This window comes from Podarcis tiliguerta (assembly GCF_965153285.1).
Source record: "Podarcis tiliguerta genome assembly, chromosome: 10".
NCBI lineage: Eukaryota > Metazoa > Chordata > Lepidosauria > Squamata > Lacertidae > Podarcis > Podarcis tiliguerta.
The window spans coordinates 9,623,606-9,649,149 of NC_139543.1; the positions used below are offsets into that span (position 1 = coordinate 9,623,606).

At 43.9% G+C, this 25,544-nt stretch overlaps 1 protein-coding gene across 2 annotated transcripts in view; it reads left to right on the forward strand.

Moving 5' to 3' along the window:
* ABCD2 (ATP binding cassette subfamily D member 2) overlaps positions 1-24,866 on the forward strand; it is an 82,327-nt gene extending 57,461 nt beyond the window's left edge. For both annotated transcript variants that reach the window (XM_083399643.1, XM_083399642.1), the window contains 6 exons: positions 3,336-3,430; positions 9,733-9,878; positions 19,849-19,994; positions 21,698-21,782; positions 22,994-23,119; positions 24,640-24,866. In XM_083399643.1, coding sequence (XP_083255769.1) covers positions 3,336-3,430; positions 9,733-9,878; positions 19,849-19,994; positions 21,698-21,782; positions 22,994-23,119; positions 24,640-24,850 — 809 coding nt within the window. In that variant the 3' untranslated portion in view covers positions 24,851-24,866. The remainder of the gene's footprint in view (positions 1-3,335; positions 3,431-9,732; positions 9,879-19,848; positions 19,995-21,697; positions 21,783-22,993; positions 23,120-24,639) is intronic.
* Positions 24,867-25,544: the final 678 nt, after the last annotated feature.

Sequence of the window (25,544 nt, forward strand, 5' to 3'; positions counted from 1 at the left end):
AACATGGTACATGGTTCCTGTGGCTGCACCATTTCAGATGCAAGGTGACATACCTGAATACTCCACCACTTCAAAATCCCCCTGCACATGGAAACGTAGTATGTCAGGAAGATAATTCTAGTTTAGTGTTCTCCATGATAGAATGAAAAATGTGGCAGTGCATTTCAAACTTTCACTTTTCCACCTTGGTACAATCCCAGGAATTGTATGAGTACATTTGCGTGAAGGTCTTCTGCTAATGGAATTCCAATATTTTCATTCATCTCCCCCTTATTCTGCTTTCCTCTTCATGCCTCTTACTTCTCATGGGACGCCATGCGGCTTGCCTTCCAGTAGCCCTCTCTAAAGAAATGGTTGTAACTCTTCATCTAATACTTACTTTATTTCCTGGCTTATCCAGAAAACTTCCCTCCCCATTATCTCCCTTCTCTTTAACTAACCTTAGTAAATACTCTTTTCTTGTTCATTGCTTCCATTGCATACTCTTTCCCCCCACAGCTGATTTTTGACCGCCCCTCATTCTGTCTATTAACATGTATATTATTTGGGGGGTCATCTTGCTTGCAGGATTGTTAAATGGTGGCTTTTAAGGTGCTGCCTTAAATATTTATTGAATTCCATAGCATCCTAGCATGTTGTGAAATAGGGTATTGGAGGACTTACTCAAACTAAGAGAAATTGTTGTTGTTTAGTCATTTAGTTGTGTCCGACTCTTCGTGACCCCATGGACCAGAGCACGCCAGGCACTCCTGTCTTCCACTGCCTCCCACAGTTTGGTCAAACTCATGTTGGTAGCTTCGAGAACACTGTCCAACCATCTCGTCCTCCGTCGTCCCCTTCTCCTTGTGCCCTCCATCTTTCCCAACATCAGGGTCTTTCCAGGGAGTCTTCTCTTCTGATGAGGTAGCCAAAGTATTAGAGCCTAAGCTTCAGGATCTGTCCTTCCAGTGAGCACTCAGGGCTGATTTCCTTAAGGATGGATAGGTTTGATCTTCTTGCAGTCCATGGGACTCTCAAGAGTCTCCTCCAGCACCATAATTCAAAAGCATCAATTCTTCAGCGATCAGCCTTCTTTATGGTCCAGCTCTCACATCACTACGGGGAAAACCATAGCTTTTACTATACGGACCTTTGTCGGCAAGGTTATGTCTCTGCTTTTTAAGATACTGTCTAGGTTTGTCATTGCTTTTCTCCCAAGAAGCAGGCTTCTTTTAATTTCGTGACTGCTGTTACCATCTGCAGTGATCATGGAGCCCAAGAAAGTAAAATCTCTCACGGCCTCCATTTCTTCCCCTTCTATTTGCCTGGAGGTGATGGGACTAGTGGCCATGATCTTAGTTTTTTTTATGTTGAGCTTCAGACCATATTTTGCGCTCTCCTCTTTCACCCTCATTAGAAGATTCTTTAAGAGAACTTACTGAAAAGTAATTTCTGGTTCTGCAGTGAGGTTTCAAATCGTGTGCACTTTTCTAAATTGTAACCACATTTTCTGGTTAAGTTTTGTGTTCTGAGGATAGTTCTCCCAGCTCTTTTTCAAAGTCCATGAGTTGAAAATTAGAACCTTTCTATGTAGGAGGGAGACTGTAAAGGAGACAATCTCCACTTTACATATTTCTAACTACATCTCGGATAGGTATTGTACCCTATACCGTTATGTCTCCTTCACTTCTCATGATCAAAAGTGTATAATAAATCAGTTATATAGCCCACTACTGTATTTATTGTAATCTACAATTATAGACTACAATATTATAGGGACGCGGGTGGCGCTGTGGGTTAAACCACAGAGCCTAGGACTTGCCGATGAGAAGGTCGGCAGTTCGAATCCCCGCGACGGGGTGAGCTCCCATTGCTCGGTCCCTGCTCCTGCCAACGTAGCAGTTCGAAAGCACGGTCAAAGTGCAAGTAGATAAATAGGTACCACTCTGGCGGGAAGGTAAACAGCATTTCCGTGCGCGGCTCTGGTTCTCCAGAAGCGGCTTAGTCATGCTGGCCACATGATCCGGAAGCTGTACGCCGGCTCCTTCGGCCAATAAAGCGAGATGAGCACCCTAACCCCAGTCGGTCATGACTGGACCTAATGGTCAGGGGTCCCTTTACTTTTACAATTATAGTGGCATACAACAATGGGGGTTAGGGAAGGTCATTCTATAAATACATTGTCAAAAGTGTGGCTATAGTATGCTGCTAGTGCTTTAGTCGTTTCCTGGTTACAAATCTGGATTATTTAAAAGCATATCTGAACTCTTGTTAATCTTCAGAGAAATGCTGCCAGACTTTATAATGAATCTATTGTTTATTTTACATTAGGAACAATAGTTGAATAGTTTTCAACTATTTGGAACAGTTTTAAGTCTTTGAGAAAAGGTATTGCATTCATTCAGTGATACATTCTTGCGATGAAGAAAGGTTTCAGTATTTAGGTTAGACATGTGGATTCATATAAGTTAAAAAAAAAAGTCAAATGGCTCCACCTTTCCTATTACTTTCTGAACAGTTTCTGCTCATCTGTAGCGAAGCATGCTTTGGATATCGAAATACGATGCTAAACCAGTGAATTCAGAAGCTAGAGGCTGGTTTCAGTGTAATGTTTAAGATCAGATTCACAGAGAGAAACAGCTGTGAGACTCCTGTTTAGCATTAGGTAAGGCAGTGCCCTTCACATCCAGCCAAAAGGAGACAGGCTAACCTTTCTGCGGCCCAACACACAACACCGTATTCCAGCTAATGGCTGGAAAGAGCGTTCATGCTCCATCTGCTGGGACTTAAAAGAAATAACCATGCAGTGTGCTTTAATGCTGTTTAATCACCCCTAATACCATTCATTCTCTCTAATGCTAAGTGAAGGTGAAGCCAAGGAGTGCTTTGCAGACTTAGAAGATCCTGAAAGGAGAAGGGTGGGTTCAGAAGTTGTGCTGTAGCCTAGGGCTTGCCAATCAGAAGGTCAGCGGTTCGAATCCCCGCGACGGGGTGAGCTCCCGTTGTTCGGTCTCTGCTCCTGCCAACCTAGCAGTTCGAAAGCACATCAAAGTGCAAGTAGATAAATAGGTACCACTCTGGCGGGAAGTTAAACGGCGTTTCCGTGCGCTGCTCTGGTTCACCAGAAGCGGCTTAATCATGCTGGCCACATGACCCGGAAGCTGTACACCGGCTCCCCTGGCCAGTAAATCGAGATGCGTGCCAGACCCCAGAGTTGTTCGCGACTGGACTCTAATGGTCAGGGGTCCGTTGCATGAATAAGCCCTCCCAAGACTGACAGCTTTTTTTCTGTCTACCTGTACATGTGTGTGCTTCACTAACATGTTGTAATTTTTGTTTGTTTGTTTTACTTGTAGGAAGAGTAATAGATGTTGATCATGGAATTATCTGTGAAAACGTTCCTATCATTACCCCAAATGGAGATGTGGTGGCGTCAAGGCTAAACTTCAAAGTAAGACGATGTGCAAGAATCTTCCGACCGTGGCCACCGCAGTTAGCATAAATGCAGCATGCAGTTCATGTACCTTCTGTTAATTAATTGGACAACAGTATATAAAAGAGGGGGAATCAAGCAAAGCAGACGTAGTGACTCAAAGCTAGAAGCTTATAGTTTCTCTGACTTTAGTAAACAGGGAGACAGGATTCCCTTTTCCATGCTGTGGCCCGCACATTAAATCAATGTGCAGAGGAAAACAGGCATCTCTTGGTTTTTGCCCCTGTCCATTGCAGAGATCATGAGAAAAGACTATACAGTGGTGCTTCGCAAGACGAAATTAATTTGTTCCGCGAGTCTCTTCGTCTAGCGGTTTTTTCGTCTTGCGAAGCACCCCTATTAGCGGATTAGCGGATTAGCGCTATTAGCGGTTTAGCAGCTATTAGCGGCTATTAAAGGCTTAAGGGATTAGCGGATTAGCTGCTAAAAGGCTATTAGTGGTTTAGCGACTTAGAAAAAGGGGGTGGGGAGCGAAAAAAAATCTCAAGACTCGCAAGACATTTTTGTCTTGCGAAGCAAGCCCATAGGGAAATTCGTCCTGCGAAGCGCATTGAAAAACGGAAAACCCTTTCGTCTAGCGGGTTTTCCGTCTTGCGAGGCATTCGTCTTGCGGGGCACCACTGTACATGCATGTAAACTATTACACATCTAGGATCAGTACTTGTAGTAAGGAGCCCTTGCCATGTATACAGGCCCCGTGCAAGTACAGTCCTTTGTCTTGTTCCACCCAATGAGTGGATCATAGAAGTATATAGCCGGAAGGGACAGCAAGGGTCATCTAGTCCAACCCCCTGGAAAGCAGAAATCTGTTGCCCAATGTGGGGCTCAAACCCCTCACCCTGAGATTAAGAGTGCCGTGCTATACTGACTAGATAGATAAATAAACTTTATTTGCATTAGCCAAAGGCCGTAGCAACATAAAACAAGCAATATATACAATTAAAAAACAACAACAATGGATAAAAAGGACCATCAAATGACCAAGACCATCGTTCAAATAGTGGCCCTTAATCTCATTGCACCCTCGATAAACCTAGCAACCTTTGCTGTTGTGTGATCATTCTGATCTGACAACGGGAAGAACAATGTGGCCTCAGGTGGGCGGCCTGGGATGGTAAGTAGGAGTGAGGTGATGATCTCATTCCTCGGGTCTTTATAAAGGGGGCAAGACAGGAGAACATGAGCCACTGTTTCCAGAGGGGCAGAGTCGCTTCTCAGTTGGAATCCTTCGGTATCTGCCCTCAAGTATGGCAGAGGGCATCACATCCAATCTGGCCAATGTGAAGGCACGTCTGTACTTTGGGATAGTTAATTTATACAAATATGGTGCCAGGGAGTCAAACTGGGGGGGGGGGGGAGGCATACCAAGGGCAGCGCTTCTTCATAATGGCCAGATTGTTCTGTTGCTCTAAGTCCTTCAGATGCTGATTTCAGCTATACTGACTAAACTATTGGGAATGGGGTCACTGGCACACAGGCCCTTAGCTTAAGGACAAGGCCAGTTGCTGCAGTTCTGCCACCCTCAATGCATTGATTTAAATGTGTGGACTGGGATGTGCAAAGAGGGCTAGACAGTGAGGATGGCCTTTTTCCATTATCATGCCATTTCCAGGTTAATAACGACAGCCGGAACGCTCAGAGCACCTAAGAGCTACTCTTGGGTTCCATTGCTACCGTTAGATGTCCTATCTTTGCCTCCTAAGTAGACAAGCAGTTCTGCTTCTTGCCTTAAAATCGTTATCAAGTCAAGAAAAGAGTATTAAAGTTGGGTGGGTGCTCTACTGCTGAGACAGCCTTGAGACTTCAGAATCCATGATCCTGAGGGCCAGGAAGATGGGAAAGCATGCTTGATAGCTGGCTGGAAGTATTAACAGAACCTACTGGGTTTGGTTTTTGTTTTGTTTTTTTAGTTACTGAAAATAATTTTAACTAGCTTGTGTATACTTTAATCTATCCCATCCTTCTGGGCTGGTTGATAGCATACATTCCATACATACATTATTTCTCAGCACATTTAAAGCACATAGATTCCTCCAAAGAATCTGTGGAAGGATTGTTCGTGCTGGGAATTGTAGCTCTGTTGAGGGGTGAACTAGAGTTCCCAGGATTCAGGTGGGCGTGTGGGTGTGCTTGAGGTGGATGTGACCCCTTCACTTAGATTTACAGTAAGAAGTTAGTTTTTCTTCGCTTTCATCCAGGCACCTTTACTGAGAATTAATAATAATAATGATAATATTTGTACCCTGCCCATCTGACTGAATTCCCCCAGCCACTTTGGGCAGCAGCTTCCAACATATATAAAAACGTAATAAAACATTAAACATTTTAAAACTTCCCCATTCAGGGCTGCCTTCAGATGTCTTCTAAAGGTTGTATAGTTACTTATCTCCTTGACATCTGATGGGAGGGCATTACACAAGGTAGGCACCTAGAAGGCAAGTGGCCAGATTCTACATAAGGCAAGGTGTCAGCCTCTACTTTACTCAGTAATTGTGGAAAACAAAACACTATGGGGATTTCCCCCATATACTGTGGGAGAAGAAATGTGTTCTGAAATTCTCACTTCACCAAAAGTGTCAGCAACCTTTTTTAGCCGTGGGCCGGTCTACCGTCCCTCAGACCATGTGGGGGGCCAGACTATATTTTTTTTTTTGGGGGGGGAGAACACATTCCTATGTCCCACAAATGACCCAGAGATGCATTTTAAATAAAAGCACATATTCTACTCATGGGACACGGGTGGCACTGTGGGTTAAACCACTGAGCCTAGGACTTGCTGATCAGAATGTCGGCAGTTCGAATCCCCGCAATGGGGTGAGCTCCTGTTGCTCGGTCCCTGCTCCTGCCAACCTAGCAGTTCGAAAGCACGTCAAAGTCAAGTAGATAAATAGGTACCGCTCCGGTGGGAAGGTAAACGGTGTTTCCGTGCGCTGCTCTGGTTCGCCAGAAGCGGCTTAGTCATGCTGGGCACATGACCCGGAAGCTGTCTGCAGGACAAACGCCGGCTCCCTCGGCCAATAAAGTGAGATGAGCGCCACAACCCCAGAGTCGGTCATGAATGGACCTAACGGTCAGTGGTCCCTTTACCTTTACTTTATTCTACTCATGTAAAAACACCAGGCAGGCCCCACAAATAACCCAGAGATGCATTTTAAATAAAAGGACACATTCTACTCATGTAAAAACATGTGGATTCCCAGACTGTCGGCGGGCCAGATTGAGAAGGCGATTGGGCCAGATCCGGCCCCAGGCTTTAGGTTAGTGACCCTTGGTTAATAGCGTAGTGCGTCCAAAGAGACTGGGCCCTGAGATTCACGATCTGTCTTTTTGCAGTCTGTAAACAAGGATTGTATATCAGTAAACTGATCCTGTTCCTTTTAAAAGTCGGTAGGAGCCTTCAGGATTTGAAGCATGGCTCATTTCCAGCCAAACGGACCTTGAGTTTTAAGGAACTAAGCAAATGTGCAGGCTACGGAATTGCAAACTTCAGAGCAGAATCTAAAAAAAAATAATTAAATTAGGACATGGTCAGTAGGGAGGGAATTTATCTTTCTGCTTCTGTGTTCTTGATACGGTTTCCTGATCCTGACACATAAGTGCTTCAGCACCAATATGCACCCAAGAGTTTCTCTGGCTTTCCCATTCATTTTAATACATCATCTGCATGCATTAATTTCTGCGTGTTCTGCAGTTCCATCCGCTGAGATGAAGCAGGACCCACCTGAGCAGAGGACACCATAAATGGCAGAGTATCAGCAATGGAATTGGACTATGTGATTTTCCAGATAGCCCATAATTTTTCCTAGAGGATCCTTTTAGGGGCTTCCTCCACAGTAAAGAATAGAAGCATATAACCTCTCTCCCTACATATGCATAGATCCGTGTGATATCATTGTTCCACGCTGCTTTCTCATGGGGTGGGAGGGTGAGTCATATGTGATGATGATGATGATGGTGAACCCATTACTTCACCAAGTGGATAGCATTGCATGGCTTCATATGCAAATCAGCTGTTGGCCCATTGATGTGATAAACTTTTTCAGCCACATTAATTGGCTGAGAGCTGATCATGTAGATGCTGTGAGCCAGCAATACTGTATTTTTTGCTCTATAAGACGCACCCGACCATAAGACGCACCTAGTTTTTAGAGGAGGAAAACAAGAAAGCAACGCAAAGCCTCTTGAGCGAAGAGGGAGGAGCGCTCCATCTGCGCTCAAGAGGCTTTGCGTGGCTATCCCTGAAGCCAGGAGAGCAAGAGGGATCAGTGCACACCGATCCCTCTTGCTCTTCTGGCTTCAGCGATAGCTGCGCGGCCTGCACTCGCTCCATAAGACGCACACACATTTCCCCTTACTTTTTAGGAGGGGAAAAGTGCATCTTATACAGCGAAAAATACTGTGCTTTATACCTGGCGAATTAGTAGGTACATCTTTATTCCTAGAACTTTCAGTGCTAGGAAATACAGTGGTACCTCGGGTTACATACACTTCAGGTTACATACGCTTCAGGTTACAGACTCCGCTAAACCAGAAATGGTGCTTCAGGTTAACTTTGCTTCAGGATAAGAACAGAATCGGGCTCCGGCGGAGCAGCAGCAGGAGCAGGAGCTCCCATTAGCTAAAGTGGTGCTTCAGGTTAAGAACAGTTTCAGGATAAGAACAGACCTCCGGAACGAATTAAGTACTTAACCCGAGGTACCACTGTAAACACCAGGAAATCTTTCACACTCCCCACCACAGAACATCTTAGTGGGGAATTCCCAGTAGGGAATGTGTGCTAATATTTCAACCATGTGGCCAGGGCTGATCACGTGGGTTTTCCTCGCCTGATCAGCACTTCCCTAGGAATCAGATTTGTAGAATTGCAGAGTTGGAAAGGATCATGAGGATCAGCCAGTCCAACCCCTTGCAGTACAGGAATCTTTCAGCCAATGTGGGGCTTGAATCCACTACCCTGAGATTAAGAGTTTTCTGCTCTACCGACTGTGCTATTCCTCATTTGGCAGTAGGGGGATATATATCAGGTGGGAATAACCCAAGCAATTGGCGGTACCACACAATGATAATGTTTTAAACACAATGGTATGAGATTGTGGCATAGGGTATCAGTTCCCACTTCTCTCTGTGTGTGTGTAATTAGTTTTTTGGGGGAGAGGAGGGTGTCTCATACTTTATCAGCACTATAACGTTTATGATTGTTGTAACTATACATGGTCTCTTTAAAAAGAGACACTTTCTAAGTGCAGAAGGGGTAAAAATTCTGGCGAAAAATTGCCATGTTTATATATAGTTTACTTCCTCCACTCTGATATTCATTTAGATCTAAATATAAGCAGATGCATTTTTCACTAAAGACAAATTTCTGACAAAGAATGAGATCCTTGATTTTCCATATTAATCTCACTGCACAAAAACCGCAAAACTCAACACACTGTGGAAAGCAAATGTTACAATTTTGACCTTAGTGTGGTCAAGTCAACAGAGGAAAGGTTTTGTCCTAAAACTGTAGGCCCAGTCCAAGAAATATTGGGACTCTCGATTATGGCACATGTTGCATGGGCATGTTTTTCACGCACCTATTTTTGCAGAAGCCAAATGTTCCTACTTAGTAAAAAATAAACTGCAGTTAGTTTATAGCCAATAGAGGAAGCACACAGGAATAAAACACAAGCTATGAACTATATATACGAAGCCACTGTTCTTGGTTATGGTAAATGGGACTCCACATTTATGCTTTGATTGCTTTTTGCTGCCCAAGCCACACTGGGAGCACAGAAGGCTAGTCTAAGAGTGTTTTTTATGCATGATTCTTACTGCAGCATTCTTCTTCACTGTCGTGTTTCCCCCAAACATAATATTAAAAAGGTCAATTGTGTGGATCGCTGCGAATCATGTGCATAAAAAACACTCTTTAATGCTAAACTGTGGTTTAACATTCCAGATTGCATCGCCCTCCCGCCTCGCCTCTTTCGCCGCAGCAACAAGAAAGAGATGGGAAGCTTCCGCTTCCATGTTAGATTAACCACAGTTTAGCATGTTGCCTAAACCCTAAACTGTGGTTTGTCATAACTATGGTTGCTTGAAACAAGCCTGCTTCCTAAGCTGTAGTTTGAAGTTCAGACTGAAAACCATAGTTTGTTGAGACGCATTGTCATAACTCTAAGCTTTGGTTGACGTTTGCATCAAAGTCAGTCCTGTGTTAGATTGCTGATGGAAATAATTGCTTTCTCAAAGGTAATTGTCTTTCTCATAACTTGTAGGTGGAAGAAGGTATGCATCTTCTAATCACTGGACCTAATGGTTGCGGAAAGAGTTCTCTCTTCAGGATTCTAAGTGGCTTGTGGCCTGTCTATGAAGGAGTTCTTTACAAACCACCTCCTCAGCATATGTTCTACATTCCTCAGAGGTTTGTGATTTTACTTGTATCTGTTTTCGCAAAACAATACAGTGGTGCCTCGCAAGACGAAATTAATTCGTTCCGCGAGTTCTTTCGTTGAGCGAGTTTTTTCGTCTTGCGAAGCACCACTGCAGTTAAACACTAACAACGGCGGGGAGGGGCGGGGAGAAGCAGGGCAGCTGCCGCAGCCGGTACCTCGGACTCACCCGCGCCTTGTGGCCACCGCGCGACGCGGCTGCTGGAGGGCAGCGGGGCTCAGGAGCGCGACTCCGGCTGCAACGCTGGCTGCTGGCGGCAGCGGCTCTCAGAGGAGCGCGCGAGGGCGGTGGGCAGCAGCGCGAGGCAGCCGGAAGGTGGGAGGGGGCCGGAGGAGTCGTCAGCCGGAAGGTGGGAGGGAGCCGGAGGAGTGGGGAAGCGAGCGTGCGTGCGTGCAGTGACCGTCGCCATGACAGGAGAGGCAGGGCTGTTTCGTCTAGCGAAGCAAGCCCTTAGGAAAATCCGTCTTGCAAAGCACCTCAGAAAACGAAAAACCCTTTCGTCTAGCGAGTTTTTCGTCTTCCGAGGCATTCGTCTTACGGGGTACCACTGTATATTTTTTATAAATTACAAGTGTTTCCTGCTTTTTGAAGATATAGTGCTCAAGGCAACTCAAAGGAACAAAACAATTAAAAACAATTAACCAATATAAGATTATCGGAGGTCTACAAGTGTCAGCTGGGCTTCTTTGATTTCTTGGATTGGGGCGGGGGCAGGTATTGACTTTAGAAAAATGAGAGAAAGGCCATAGTCAACAACTGTTGACAGACTTCTTAAAAGGCTACACTAGCTTCCACTAGAGTGACGCTAGGGATGGTTCTCAATCTCTAAACAGGAAAAATCAAAAGGAGGATTGCTGAAATTTTCACATTGGCGTGGTAGGTGGGAGGATATAGGAAAAGAGGGGACTTACTCATCGCCAGATACAGACACAGGGTAAGCACCAATTTGAAGAGTAATTAGGGTGGTCCAACAGCAGAATATTGCTCTATCTTGACAAAAGCAAGTGGGACTTTTAATGATGTTTGGTTCTTGTTCAATAGCTTGATTAAAAACTGCCCACTCCTAACATGAAAAGCACATTAGCTCTTACCTAGCTGCTGAAAGCAATGGAAGAGCTGGTATTGTTGCTTTCCGTGAGATTCAGCCATGAATAACTCTCAGCTGAAGTGGGGACAATAAGCTTAAACCAACATGAGGCTTTTCTGTGTAAATATCTTTCAAGGGAAAGGGGCTTCTGGTGGTGTGTGTGGAACTTGTGGACCTTCAGATGCTTATAACTACAACTCCCATCAGCCCCAACAAGTGTGGCCAGTGGCCAGGAGTGATGGGAGATGTAGTTCAGCGACATCTGAAGCGCCAAGGCCTCACCACAACTGGGCTAGTGCAAGAAAACATCTATGGATTTATGTCATTATTTATGCCATCCTTCTTTCCAAAGTAGCCAACATAAAAAAGTCAAAACAATACATTTTAAAATGTAACAAAAACCTATTTAAAACATTTTGAACCCACCTAAGAACATTTAAAAAAATAGAATATCTAAAAGCTTACTGGTTTCAAGTTGTCCTGACCTGTATCTTTTAGCCATCAAATGCCTGGGTAAACAGGAATGTTTTTAAACTTCTCCTGAAAGTCAATAATGAAGGAGACATTGCAGCCATTGTCTGCTTGAATCTTACTCAGCACAGTTTGGAAATGCCACTATTTGTATTGGATTTCTCTGAATTAGTAGACTAGCCCTTTAAGGCAACATGCTGTGTTGCCTTCCTAATTAAATGTAGCCCTAGCTGAATCTGCTCAGACAGGGATTGTCTTGATTCCATATGGTTTAATTGAGAATTTTGCTTGCCTTCGTCCGTAAGAACTCTCCATTTATAAGTGAATACACAGATAGCCTTAGGAATTGTTTTTGTATCATTGTGCCTACTGATATAGCATGAGATACGGCCCAAAAATGTGACAATACTATTTACCATTATAAAATGTATAGGAGGAACCTGGGCAAGTCTCCAAGAAAGGAATATTAGCTTTAGAGATTAACTGTCATTTTCTCCCCTAGCGTCCCAGGCATTCTGGCCGTCTGCTAATTAGAAGCAGGGCTTAGAGTTAGAGAAATCCCAGACAGAGATTATATTTCCTAAAATACTTTGCACAACGTCAAAGTTGATATTTATAATGCCCCTTGCCTGGGAGGTTTTGAATGATGGAGGATTTGGTCAAAGTTGAGGAACACATATTTACACTTGCGCCCTAAGGTGTGTGTAAATGTCATCTAATAACTTTTAAAAAACCTTTTTTAAAATAATAAAAACTATGTAGATTACATCCAAAGCAAACATTTTGTACATAATTTTGCTTTCTTCATTTAATTGGTGTTGCAGATTATTTTAATACTTGTTGCTATTACTTATTACATTCACCAGCTTATATTATTATTATTATTATTATTATTATTATTATTATTATTATTATTTTATACTCCGCCCATCTGGATGGGTTTCCCCAGCAACTCTGGATGGCTTCCAACACACATAAAAACACAATAAAACATCAAACAGTAATAATAACTGTCTGACCAATACAAAAAAGTAACAGTAACTTTAAAAGAAACAACTTATATCAAATAAAGCAAGATTCGACAATCTATTAGAATCTAATAGTAAACAGTATTGTTTGCTGACATTTAAACAGCTTACACTTACAATAAAGAATAACTAAACTACAATCAATAAAAGCAACGGCGAGTCGCAATGCATAAAATGCCACAAACCATACAAAACCACATAAAAGGATGGAATTGAGAATCAAGAACACGCAGCTTAATCAAATTATTATTTTTAAATATCCCTGAACTCCTCTCTTCCCATCTGCTCTTCCCATCTTCAAGAAGCTCAAGTGGGGGGGGGGGGTTCAGGGTCCTTCCCCTCCCCTCCCCACGTTACAGGTAAAGATCAGCCCAATGTGATAGGTTAAGCTGTGATAGGATCACTGGCTCAAGGAGCTTCGTGGATGGATTGCAGATTTGAGTATCCAATGCTCAGACCCAGGGCTAGCAATATGACACACACACACACACACACACACACAGCTTTTTGAACCTAGCTTCCATCTTTACTGACCCTGGGCCAGTTTTATTCCAACATCTAGAAAGGACCACATTGGGTGCCTCCCCCACTCTAACCATTCTTCCCTACTGGGTTGTATGGTGCAGTAGAATATTTCAGTTCTTTATGCCCAGCCCTTTCTTCAGAGTTCCCTGACTCCGAATTCTGTCTTCATATGCTTAGCAGGAAACATAACTATAAACTGATTCAGCTACCCACACCCCATTTCAAAAATCTACATGTCTTGCCCACTGAATACATTTTTTCCGGTTGCCATATCTTAGAAACGTGGCACCTTCTTTTTGTAGGCCTTTGGTTGCACATATTTGCATACTTTTGTCATGTCAACCTATCCCATCTCAGTTCTGCATGTTTAGAATGGGTTCACATACTGTATTGGCCCGAATATAAGCCGCACCTTTAATATTCAAGGGGGGGGGGGGAGGAGAGGAAAAAAAGGCAATACAGTGGTGCCCCGCAAGACGAATGCCTCGCAAGACGGAAAACCCGCTAGACGAAAGGGTTTTCCATTTTTCAATGCGCTTCGCAGGACGAATTTCCCTATGGGCTTGCTTCGCAAGACGAAAATGTCTTGCATTTTTTTTCACTCCCCACCCCCTTTTTCTAAGCCGCTAAACCGCTAATAGCCTTTTAGCAGCTAATCCGCTAATCCTTTAAGCCTTTAATAGCCGCTAATAGCCACTAATAGCCGCTGAACCGCTAATAGCGCTAATCCGCTAATCCGCTAATAGGGTTGCTTCGCAAGACAAAAAAAACGCTGGACGAAGAGACTCGAGGAACGAATTAATTTCGGCTTGCGAGGCACCACTGTACCCAAATATAAACCGCTCCCTTAAAATTGCGCAGGCACTCACACCCATTCCGTTTTACTGTATATCTGTTTCAGCAGCAATATCATAAAAGCCCATTTTTGTAAGGTCACAAATTTAAGCTCCACTTAAACTTTTCACGGTCGGAATTTGGGGGAAAAGTGAGGCTTATATTCAGGCCAACACGGTAAGTGCTTCTGTCTTACTATAGAGTTGGCTAGTTTCCCCAATGTGCCTCCCAGCTTGAAACAGATACTGACATCTATTTCTTAGGGTGGCAGTTGTTCAAATACTTGTACTGGCTTGTATGTAAATAATAATAGCAATAACGATCATGTCAGCAGCAGCTCCCTAGTGGTGATGTAACAAGAAAGCTGACCGCCTTTTTTACTTGCTGATGTCACGGTCATGCATTACGTTCAGGCCATGTGTTCTTGTAATCTTTTCCCCAACTCTACGGCTCCTCCGTTTGGCACCTGAGCCTTACAAAGGAAGTGCCATAAAGGGCAGGAAATGTCCTGACAGCTGCTTGAGATTCCATAGCGCTGACTTTATCGTGATTGACAGCCAGCTCCCTGCTGCGTCTCCCCAGTGGTTCTGAATCCCTGACGGAGGCAGTTTCTGATTTGCGCGGCTGCAAGGGAGCCGATAAAAATTTCATGAAATCAAGGAGCGTTGCTTAACCTGGCTTATCCTTCAATCGCACGGCTTGCTTTCCAGATTAAGGATTTGTGCTCTTTCTGCGGTTCGGTTGTTTATTGTGCAGTAATATATTTCTGCCTGTGACAGCAGCTTCTAATTACGCATCGTGCTGGGAAAGCTCTATGATCCGTGCCCCGTAAACTATGTTAGCGGGTGTAAGGTAATTATGCTCAGGCTTGGTAATTGAGCTCCTTGAAATATTTAGCAGGCGCTCTTGGATACTGGAGAGGAAAGCTTACGGTTGGCTATTTTGGGCTCAAATCAATTATTTATATCTGGAGAGAGTTGTGGAAACTGCAGCTTGCCCTAAAACACCCTTGAACTTATTTCAATGGAGTGGGAGAAGATGCTCTTCGTTAGACATCCCACCAGACGTGTATATTTTAGCAGTTCCTCCACATCCATCGTCATGATGGGCAAATGTATATAACAGAACTTAACTTCCAACAGGGCAAATCTACGGTACATATTTGTTTTGTTTTGTTTTATTTATTACAATAAATATTTTATTCTTTATTCCATATAGAAAGTTACATTTGATACTCAACAATCATATTACAATTCAGCAGAACTAGTGACTCCCTTCTCGCCCAACATCAATGTTTATAACCCAAGTTACATACAATTAGGGACGCGGGTGGCGCTGTGGGTTAAACCACAGAGCCTAGGGCTTGCCGATAAGAAGGTCGGCAGTTCGAATCCCCGCGATGGGGTGAGCTCCCATTGTTCAGTCCCAGCTCCTGCCAACCTAGCAGTTCAAAAGCACGTCAAAGTGCAAGTAGATAAATAGGTACCGCTCCGGCGGGAAGGTAAATGGCGTTTCTGTGCGCTACTCTGGTTTGCCAGAAGCAGCTTAGTTAGTCATGTACGCCAGCTCCATCAGCCAGTAAAGCGAGATGAGCACCACAACCCCAGAGTCGTCCATGACTGGACCTAACAGTCAGGGGTCCCTTTACCTTTACCTTTACCTTTACATACAATTGCGTTTTAAAGTTCCGTCATCTAATTTCATCCTCTCTAACATGTTTCCTAATATGTTCTGCTATTTTCTTTTTTTTAAAATGATATTTATTGGATTTTTCAATAACAAAACTGCAAAACAGAATGTATACAAAAAAGAGAAGAGAATAAAAAATAAGAAGAAAAGAAAAAACAAAAACCCAAAAAAGTACATATAAAGAGAACCCTCTTCCCCATCCCTCCAAGCCCGTTGGTGGGTTTTGATGGAACCCCACATTTTCCAGGTTCAGGGGTGGTTCTTATGCCAGTCCAGCGTGTCTGTGGTCCTGCTCAGCCAGATTCCGTTCACATTGCTGTAGACATCAATCATTGCTGCAGACATTCTGATAAGGAGGCAAGACAGTTGGTTCAAATAACTGGCTAGGTGCTTCAAAAAGCTGGGGCACCTACAATGTCTGAAATAAAGTGCATTCTGTTAAGCATGTTAAAGGGCCATTCATTCTAGAAACGTGGACCATCATCCAAATAATATGCGTGTGGAATTGCATCCCGTGCAAATGGTGTGTGAGGAATTGTGGATTGAGCTGGCGGTCTGCTCAGAGATTTCACTATAGTGATGCCCATTGCATGTGAGAACCGGAGACAGCCACCTCTCCAGTCAGAGATTTTCTTTCTATTTGTGACATAGCACTTATTATTATTGCGATTTTATCCCACCATGCTTCCAAGGAGCTTGAGATGACTTGAGTAGTTCTCCCCCATTTAATCCCACCAACAACCCTCTGAAGTAGGTTACTGGCCTAAGGTCCCTCATTGAGCTTTGTGGTTGAGTGGGAATTTGAGCCTAGGTCTCCTTGGTCCTAGTCCAGCACTGTAACCACTGCGCCACACTGTCTCTCTTCCCACTGCTGTGAAGACAAAGACCCTTGTGAAATGCAATATAGGCCAGTTTCTTTAGGAAGGAAGGAAGGGCCAAAGTCCTCTGATCACATTCGTTTTCAGCATTGGGTAAAATTAACAGTAATAAATTCAGGTAATATTATTACAGCTTTCTGACATGGGAACACAGTATCATTAGTTTCATATCACATATGTGTTCACCATGTGAGTAAAAATATGGGTAATATGTACATATGCATTAGTAGAAAGCAAAAAACCAAGCTGAAAAACCCTTAAGAATGTAACATTTTTTGGTCATGCCACATCCTGGCTCTAATTTCGTACTGAGTCTAATGTCATTTGTCACATGTAACATGTGTCCATGTAACACAAAGAAGGAAGCATTTTTTGGAGCACTGGATGCCAGTATTCAGTGAATGCAGTTTTCTTTTTAAATGCCCAGAGCAAATGAATTCCTTTAGTAAGCCACAGCAAAAGACTGCAGTTCCCCCTTAAGCTCATTTCACATGCGCATATTGATCCTGAATCCTTCTACAACTGCTGTGCTCATCGTATATTTCATTATTTAGTTATTTATTTAAAGGAATTTCTAAACCTTTTAGCCCTTTAAAAACCCCCAAGTGGTGTACACTATCTTTAGCATAAAAACGATATCCATCAAAACAAATAATATAACAAAAAAACCCTAAACAACCTTAAAACATACGCAAGTGTATAAAAGCAAGTAAAGCAGAGATTCTGGGGATTCTCACACATAAAACAGGGTCCTTTGCTCAAATGGCTTATAATATTATTTAGCCTCTGCCCAAATACATTGTAATATTTGCTCTCTTATTTCTGGGTAGCTATCATATAATGTCAAGCAAATATTCAATGGTGCTCTAACTCTGTCCTGAGTGCTCTAATCTCTGTCTTCTGTCACAGATGATCTGAAATACAAGCCTTGGAGTTAGTTAATATCATGTTTATTTAGGTATTGCATCTGATTCCATGAAAATGTATTTCTAGTATCTAGTTCTATAAAAGTAGACTAAGTTTTCATGTGAAAACAAACATATACGATATACGATATACGATATCTTTATTGTCATTGTCCCATGTAGAACAATGAAATTGAAAAACTACATAAAACTACTACAAAACTACATAAAACATTCAAACCCCCCTAAAAACTCTAAAACCCCATTTTAAAATACACTATATTATAGAGACCCCTTATGCTGCGTTTAGAACCAGAATTGCATTTGCGTAGAAACTGTTTCTCAGGCGGCTAGTCCTGGCCTTATATTGTGGAACTATGAACCAAATATTCTCACAAGGTGTTTAGGATGAACCTTCAACCTGCCATAAAACAACAACAAAGCAATTACTCTTTTTGCTCAAAAATATTCTTCTTTCTTTGGCGATCACTCGTAGCTGAGTAAGATTGTCTTCCATAAACACGGTTTTAACAATGAGTCCATAAGTGACTGCGGAGGCCAATTCTGGATCCACACATCCTTCCACAGTGGGGACATTGGTTTCCGGGCAGAAATTGGTCACGGTGTAGATTTGCCAAGTGTGCCTTCCTCTTAGCACGTTTCTCCCTTGCGTCCTGAGTTCGAGTGTCTTCAAAGTCCATGACACCTTTGGTAAAGCCTGTACTCCAACTGGAGCACTCTAGACTGCCTGTGCGCTTATCTATAGGAGAATCTAGCTTAGCAAATTGTCCTGGAAATTTCGTTTGTTTTGTCATTGCAAAAATGCTACCATCCATAAGCCCAAATGAAATAATTATTTGTAGGCCTCCAGCTATGCTCCATTTGCGGAGAACGAATATTGAATCTTACGTCTAGTTCTCATGTACCCTGGTCATAAATATTTGTAGATTCTTTGCTTGTAAACCTGGTGAAAGTTGCTGTATTTGCTTGCTTGTAGCACAGACAGCTTTAGAGTCCGTCAGGCTGCCCACTTTTCCGTGTCTGCCATTATCTGAATGTGCCAGAGGACATGAATGTGCCAGAGGAGTGAAGCTGGAAACCAGAAAGTTGTGCCAGGAGGTCAGAGCTGGGAAGTCAAGTCAGGAGTCAATACTGAGGAACAAGGCTAGGAATGAAAGGTTGAGAGAAAGAGTAAATCCAAAATGTGCCACAGCTGGGAAGGCTTTTGCTGCCCAGGCCAGGCATAGGCAACCTCGGCCCTCCAGTGTTTTGGGACTACAACTCCCATGATCCCTAGCTAACAGGACCAGTGGTCAGGGATGATGGGAATTGTAGTCCCAAAACATCTGGAGGGCCGAGGCTGCCTATGCCTGTTCTAGCCCAAGGAGGAAGGCTGTATGTGTGTGTGTGTAGTGTGTGTATATAAATTTTCTGTTTTACAGTTTAAAATACTCATTTAAACATCCTTAAAATATCAATGACTTCCCTTCTTCCCTTTCCATGGTTCATTTTGCTTATCATAAATCCCTGCATATTTTACAAAAACTAAACCATTCAGTATTCCATTATTACATCCATCAGAACTTATTTACCCTGTTGCATTAATCTTAATGCTGCCAGCGTTTTCAGCTGTACACAATTTTCACCGATATATTCAATAAACATTTTCCAGTCTTCTCTAAACGTATGTTCTTTTTGTTCTCTTATTCTACATGTTAAGTCTGTAAGCTGTGCGTATTCTGTCAGCTCTAGTTGCCGTTCTTCTTTGGTTGGGATCTCATTCGTTTTCCATTTTTGGGCTAACAAACCACGGGCCGCAGTATTGGCCTACATAAATAACTGTTTTTGACACCTGGGAGGAGGAAGGCTTTTTTGTAGCTCTTCCTGTTAGGAGGATTTGGTGGCCAGCCTGGGTGGGTAGGACCAGTCGAGCACCTGAGAACTAGTACATCCCTTAAAAAAATATGCTGCAAACTGCAGTCCTAGTGGCTCACCATAGAGAGCAGCAAAGAGCTGAAGATTCCCTGCTTAAGTCCTGGGAGCTCCTGATAAATGTATACAAATAATCTGTTGTCTTGGAAAACGGGGTGTGGGCCATTCTACTCACTGTTAGATGTGGGCAATGTTAATTTCGAAAAATCGCAGCTTTTGAATAACCGAGGCTCAAAAATGAGAGTTCCACAGTGTACCTGGAAGAAATTGAAGAGGAAAATGCATTCCTACTTGGATATATGCTATTGTGTGCTCAGGCAAGGTGACTTTTGTGCGAGGGATAATGTGCGGTTCTTTTTTATCAGGCGGGCTGCTCTTGAGCCACAGTGATCCATGCCGCTGCACTGCAGTCTGTTCTGCAAACAAGGCATTGTTCTCTAGAGTGTGTTTACTAAAACAGTCACCCTCAAATAATTACAGTATTTAGAAACACCACATTTAAAGCATTATGCGCTGCTCAAAGAACCCTAAACAGCAGGGTTGAGATGTGACTCCCCGGGAGGCGGCTAATTTTCTCTCTGCTGCTTTACAGACCTTACATGTCCATTGGAACGCTGCGGGATCAAGTGATCTATCCTGACTCTGTGGACGACATGCGCGAGAAGGGCTACCAAGACCAGGATCTGGAGTGCATCCTGCAGATAGTTCATTTGAATCACATAGTGCAAAGAGAAGGAGGTAAACGCTTGAGGTCTCCTATTTCAATCAAGCAAGTTCAGGGCTGCCCCAATAATGTCAAGGTAAAAAGGTAAAGGACCCCTGGACAGTTAAGTCCAGTGAAAGGGGACTCTGGGGTTGCGGCGCTTTCAGGCCAAGGGAGCCGGCGTTTGTCCACAGACAGCTTTCCAGGTCATGTGGCCAGCAGGAGTAAACCGCTTCTGGCGCAGCGTGACACCGTGACGGAAACCAAAGCGCACGGAAATGCCGTTTACCTTCCTGCCGCAGTGGTGCCTATTTATCTACTTGCACTGGCGTGCTTTCAAACTGCTAGGTTGGCAGGAGCAGAGACCGAACAACGGGAGCTCACCCCGTCGCGGGGATTTGAACCGCTGACCTTCCGATCGGCAAGCCCAAGAGGCTCGGTGGTTTAGACCACAGCGCCACCTGTGTCCCAGTAATGTCAGACGCTACCTGCTCACTTAGAGGGGAGGAGGAAGGGGTCTGTTGGGAGAACTCAGGATCTGCCTTCAGTCTGGAAAGGTTTCTGACTTTACAAGTACCGTATTTTTCGCACCATAAGACACACCTAGTTCTTAGAGGGGGAATGCAAGGGAAAAAAATTCTTTAAAGGGAGCGCTGAGCAGAGCTTGTATGCATCCCAGGCTCTGCTCAGCGCTCCCTTTCACGAGCCGCGTGGAGCGTGTGTGCGGTGCTTGCAGGCTTTTCCCCGAGGAGGGAGAAGGGCCCAAGGGCACACACACTCCGCGCGGCTCTTTAAAGGGAACTCGGCTCTTTGGGGCTTTTCTGGGAGGTGGGGGAAGGGACTGAGGGGCTAAGCCAGAAGCTAGAACAGCAAGAGGGAGCACTGCGCAGCAATCCCTCTTGCTGTTCTGGCTTCTGGGATAGCTGTGCAGCCTGCATTTGCTCCATAAGATGCACACACATTTCCCCTTACTTTTTAGGAGGGGAATAGTACGTCTTATAGAGCGAAAAATACGGTAATTAATAGCAATATAATTGTTGCTGGGGTTTCTCCAAATCTGATGCCCTGCTCAGCACTGTTGCCAGATCCCCCAGAGTAGATGCTGCAGGGCCACAGATAGCTCCAAGGAACTATCTGTAGGAACTTGCTGTACAGTGGTACCTCGGGTTACGAACTTAATTCATTCCAGAGGTCCGTTCTTAACCTGAAACTGTTCTTAACCTGAGGCGCGCTTTCACTAATGTGGCTTCCTGCTGCCGCCACCGCACGATTTCCGTTCTCATCTTGGGGCAAAGTTCACAACCCGCAGCAACTACTTCCGAGTTAGCGGAGTTTGTAACCTGAAGCGTTTGTAACCCGAGGTACCACTGTAGTTGAAAGCAGACTGAGCCTTTTAAGCTCAGTCTGCTTTCAACTTTTAAGCCCATGCCCAGTCTACCTCTCTCAGGTTGCAGCCCTTGTGCAGCTCATCTGCACTGTGCATATGTTTATAATCCAAATTTATAAAAATACCCAAAGTACAGTATAGTAAACGTCCATTTGTTACTTAAAGCTGCTCTCTGAACTCCAGTTACCTGGAAATAAGCTCCTTAGAATTCAGCAGGACCTTCTTCTGAGTAGACATGGTTAGGATGGTACTCTAAAGCTGAACTTTTAAAGGCAAAAATGGAGAAAAGAAAGAAAAGGAAGTTTAAATCGGAGAGTAAAACGTACCTGTTCTCTTTGGGTGCCTTTGAAGGGTGGGATGCTGTTACAGACTGGAAGGATGTCCTGTCCGGAGGAGAAAAGCAGAGAATGGGGATGGCTCGGATGTTCTACCACAAGTAAGTAAATTTTTTCCAAGTATGGATAGGATGGACATAGGTAGATTGTATTGGTATTGCTGAGGGGGTTCAAGGCAGAATAAAGCACATGGTGCTGTAGAGGGCCCAATTCAAAGTGCTGGTATTGACCTATAAAGCCTCAAGACCTCTCTCCATACAAACTAACCTGGACCCTGCTCTTGTCATTTGAGGCCCTTTTCTATGTCCCCCGTTCCCTGAGAGGTTTGGAGGGTGGCAACATGAGACTTTAGCTGTTCCGGAGTTGCTCTTTGCGCATTTATAGTCTGTACAAACAAGAACCTTATTGTGCTGAAAAGCAAAAACACACACACAAAAAACAACCATTTTCTTAAGGTCCAGCAACTTGTCTTGCCAAGCTGACAAGTAAGTTTACTTGTGGCAGGTGGTCCAGGTTGCTTTGAAATTAAGGGACAGTCCAAGCACAGGCATAGGCAAACTCGGCCCTCCAGCTGTTTTGGGACCACAACTCCCATCATCCCTGACCACTGGTCCTGTTAGCTAGGGATGATGGGAGCTGTAGTCCCAAAACATCTGGAGGGCCGAGTCTGCCTGTGCCTGGTCAAGCACATGGTGGGCGAAATAGCGTGGACTCCCATTTCCAGAGAAAAACTTCGAAGAGACATTGTTTGGGGTGAAGAGATCTCTGCACCAGCTGCTCCCTATGTCACTGGGGGCATCAAGAAAAATGATGCAGACCTCTGCCTTTCCATAGTCCATATAGTCCTTGGTAGCATTTTGGAAGATCACCTTCAACTTTTTTGGAGAGGATTGCTGAAATCAGTTTTACAGTCTGAAGGATCCCCATTTGCTTTGCTCATAGTGATCATGAGAGCAAATTGCATTTCACTTCAGTTAAGTCTGTTTCAAGTTCAAATGTGGATTGCTCTCATGGTTGCACACACCTTGAGCTGCCATGAATTTCTAATATGCGGGTGTCTGATGTAACTTTCCATTTAGCTTACGGAAGTTATCTTGGGCAGCCTACCACATAAAAAGGGGGGAATTGCATTCGTTATATAGCTAAGATGGTTGCTCTGAATCCAAAATTTCAGCGCATGTGGAGGGAATCCAGTGCACACCGGAATGCAAGTGTGATTCGCACGAGAATGTGCATCTTTGTTCGCCTAAATCATGCGTCCTAGCTGTTTCAAAAAGTGAATGAATAACTATTTGTTTTCCTGCTTTACAAGGCCCAAATATGCATTGCTGGATGAGTGTACAAGTGCTGTCAGCATTGACGTCGAAGGAAAGATATTTCAGGCTGCTAAGGGGGCTGGCATATCCCTGCTTTCAATAACACACAGACCATCTCTTTGGTGAGTCTTTACGTAGAACCTTTTTTAAAAAAACCTTGTTGCCAGATAATGTATGTAGCTTTCATCAGGTACTGTATTCATCAGGTACTGAGAGCCAGTGTGGTGTAGTGGTTAAGAGTGGTAGATTTGTAATCTGGGGAACTGGGTTCGCGTCTCTGCTCCTCCACACACAGCTGCTGGGTGACCTTGGGCTAGTCACGCTTCTCTGAAGTCTCTCAGCCCCACTCACCTCACAGAGTGTTTGTTGTGGGGGAGGAAGGGAAAGGAGAATGTTAGCCGCTTTGAGACTCCTTCGGGTAGTGGAGTCTCTTACAAGCTTACAATCACGGGACGAAGTGATGTAGAGGCTTTTGGAAAACTGAGACAACCACTTACTCCAAGTCATGATGGGAAATATCAACAGTTGGAAGAATGAAGGACACGACACCATATATGGTTGGGACAACATTGGGGGCGGGGGGAAATAACCACACATAGGAAAGAACAATGATTACAGACTTGAGTACCTCACTTGAAACTTTATAAATTACTTAATATGTTAACACAAATTGAAACCATAAGATTGTAGCTGTTGTATAAGGGATTACTATCTTGAAGGGAATGCAATTGAAATTATTACGCTTTTGGAACGCAGAAAATAAAACAAAACAAAGAGGAACCCATCAAAACTAGCAGGTGAGGAAGTCACTTTAACTAAACTGTATAATTCAGCATATAAATAATTGGTTTTAATAATTGTATTAATCTGATAAAATTGGCATTGTTATAATGAGGCTGTTATTGGAACAATATTGGAAAACTATATCTATCTAAAGGTAAAGGGACCCTTGACCATTAGGTCCAGTCATGGACGACTCTGGGGTTGCTGCGCTCACCTCGCTTTATTGGCCAAGGGAGCTGGTGTACAGCTTCCGGGTCATGTGGCCAGCATGACTAAGCCACTTCTGGCGAACCAGAGCTGCGCACAGAAACGCCATTTACCTTCCCGCTGGAGTGGTACCTATTTATCTACTTGCACTTTGACGTGCTTTCGAACTGCTAGGTTGGCAGGAGCTGGGACAGAGCAATGGGAGCTCACTCCGTCGAGGGGATTTGAACCGCTGACCTTCCGATCGGCAAGCCCAAGAGGCTCTGTGGTTTAACCCACAGTGCCACCCGCGTCCCATATCTATCTAGCTATATATATTTATATTTATCAAAAAAGGCAGTGAAGGGTTAGAATCAGAGTTTTCCTTCTCCTATATGGGCTCCCTTCCCAGGTTGACAAGCCCCATCTGCTCCTCAATTCCCTCTACAACACGTGCAGAATCCGTCTTCTTAACCGTTGAAGCCAATGGAGGTTGCAGACATAGCACTAGTTTCTGAAAGCTGTAATTCTTGCAGCTTCCAAGCTTTGGCAAATGCTCTTCTAAATGAACCCTAGGGAACCTGTTGCGCTTCTGGTCTCTCATCATGGTGCTCCTGTGAATGTTTGAGGTTTTGTTGCTGGATTTCTGAGTGTTTCTTTTCTTCTCCTGCAGGAAGTACCACACACACTTGCTACAGTTTGATGGGGAAGGACACTGGCGCTTTGAACAGTTGGACAATGCTATCCGCTTAACCCTCAGTGAGGAGAAACAAAGACTAGAATCCCAGCTTGCAGGAATGCCAAAAATGCAGCAGAGACTGAACGAACTTTGCAAAATCTTAGGGGAAGATTCCGTGCTTAAAACAATGGACAAAGAAGAATAAATGTTTTTAGTTCATTTCCCCACCCCAATTTTTTAAAGGTTAACGATGCACTTTGATTTCTGAGACACAGTGGTTTGCATGCACCTGATTAGTGTAGACTGTAAGGAATTGGCCACAAACTCAATGCTTCAGATAACTGTCAACTTCATAATGTGAAGGAAGAAAGTGGTTCAAACTAAGGCTGTCCTGAATTTTAGTGAGTTCTGGCTTTCAGTGTGGGAGGGAAACGTTCTGGGAAGGTGTATGAAAAGGCTCTTGCAAAATGTTCTACCTTCCTAATATGCTCCTGGTTCGATGCAATTTTTAGGGCTTTGTTTTAGGACTGGTTTCAGGCACAGCACCACAGAGCAAATCAGATTTGAAGATGTGACAACATGCTCTGAGTCTGGGGGGCAAAAGAGGCAACTAGATTTAACTCCCAGAAGGGTTGTGACACAGTGGGGAACACATGGGTTGCATGTCAACCTCCTATGTTCAATCCCCAGAATCTCCTGGTAGAGACCTAGCTCTGAAGACCCACATCCAGTCAGTGTAGGCAACACTGAGCTACATGGACCAATGCTCTGACTCAATGTAGGGCAGCTTCTTGAATTCCCTAGATTTCTTGCTGTATGGCAAGTTGTTTGCTGCCAGCTAGTTCACGTTGTGCATTCTGACGCTTGACAGTTTGGGACAGAATGAGAATGTAGGCATG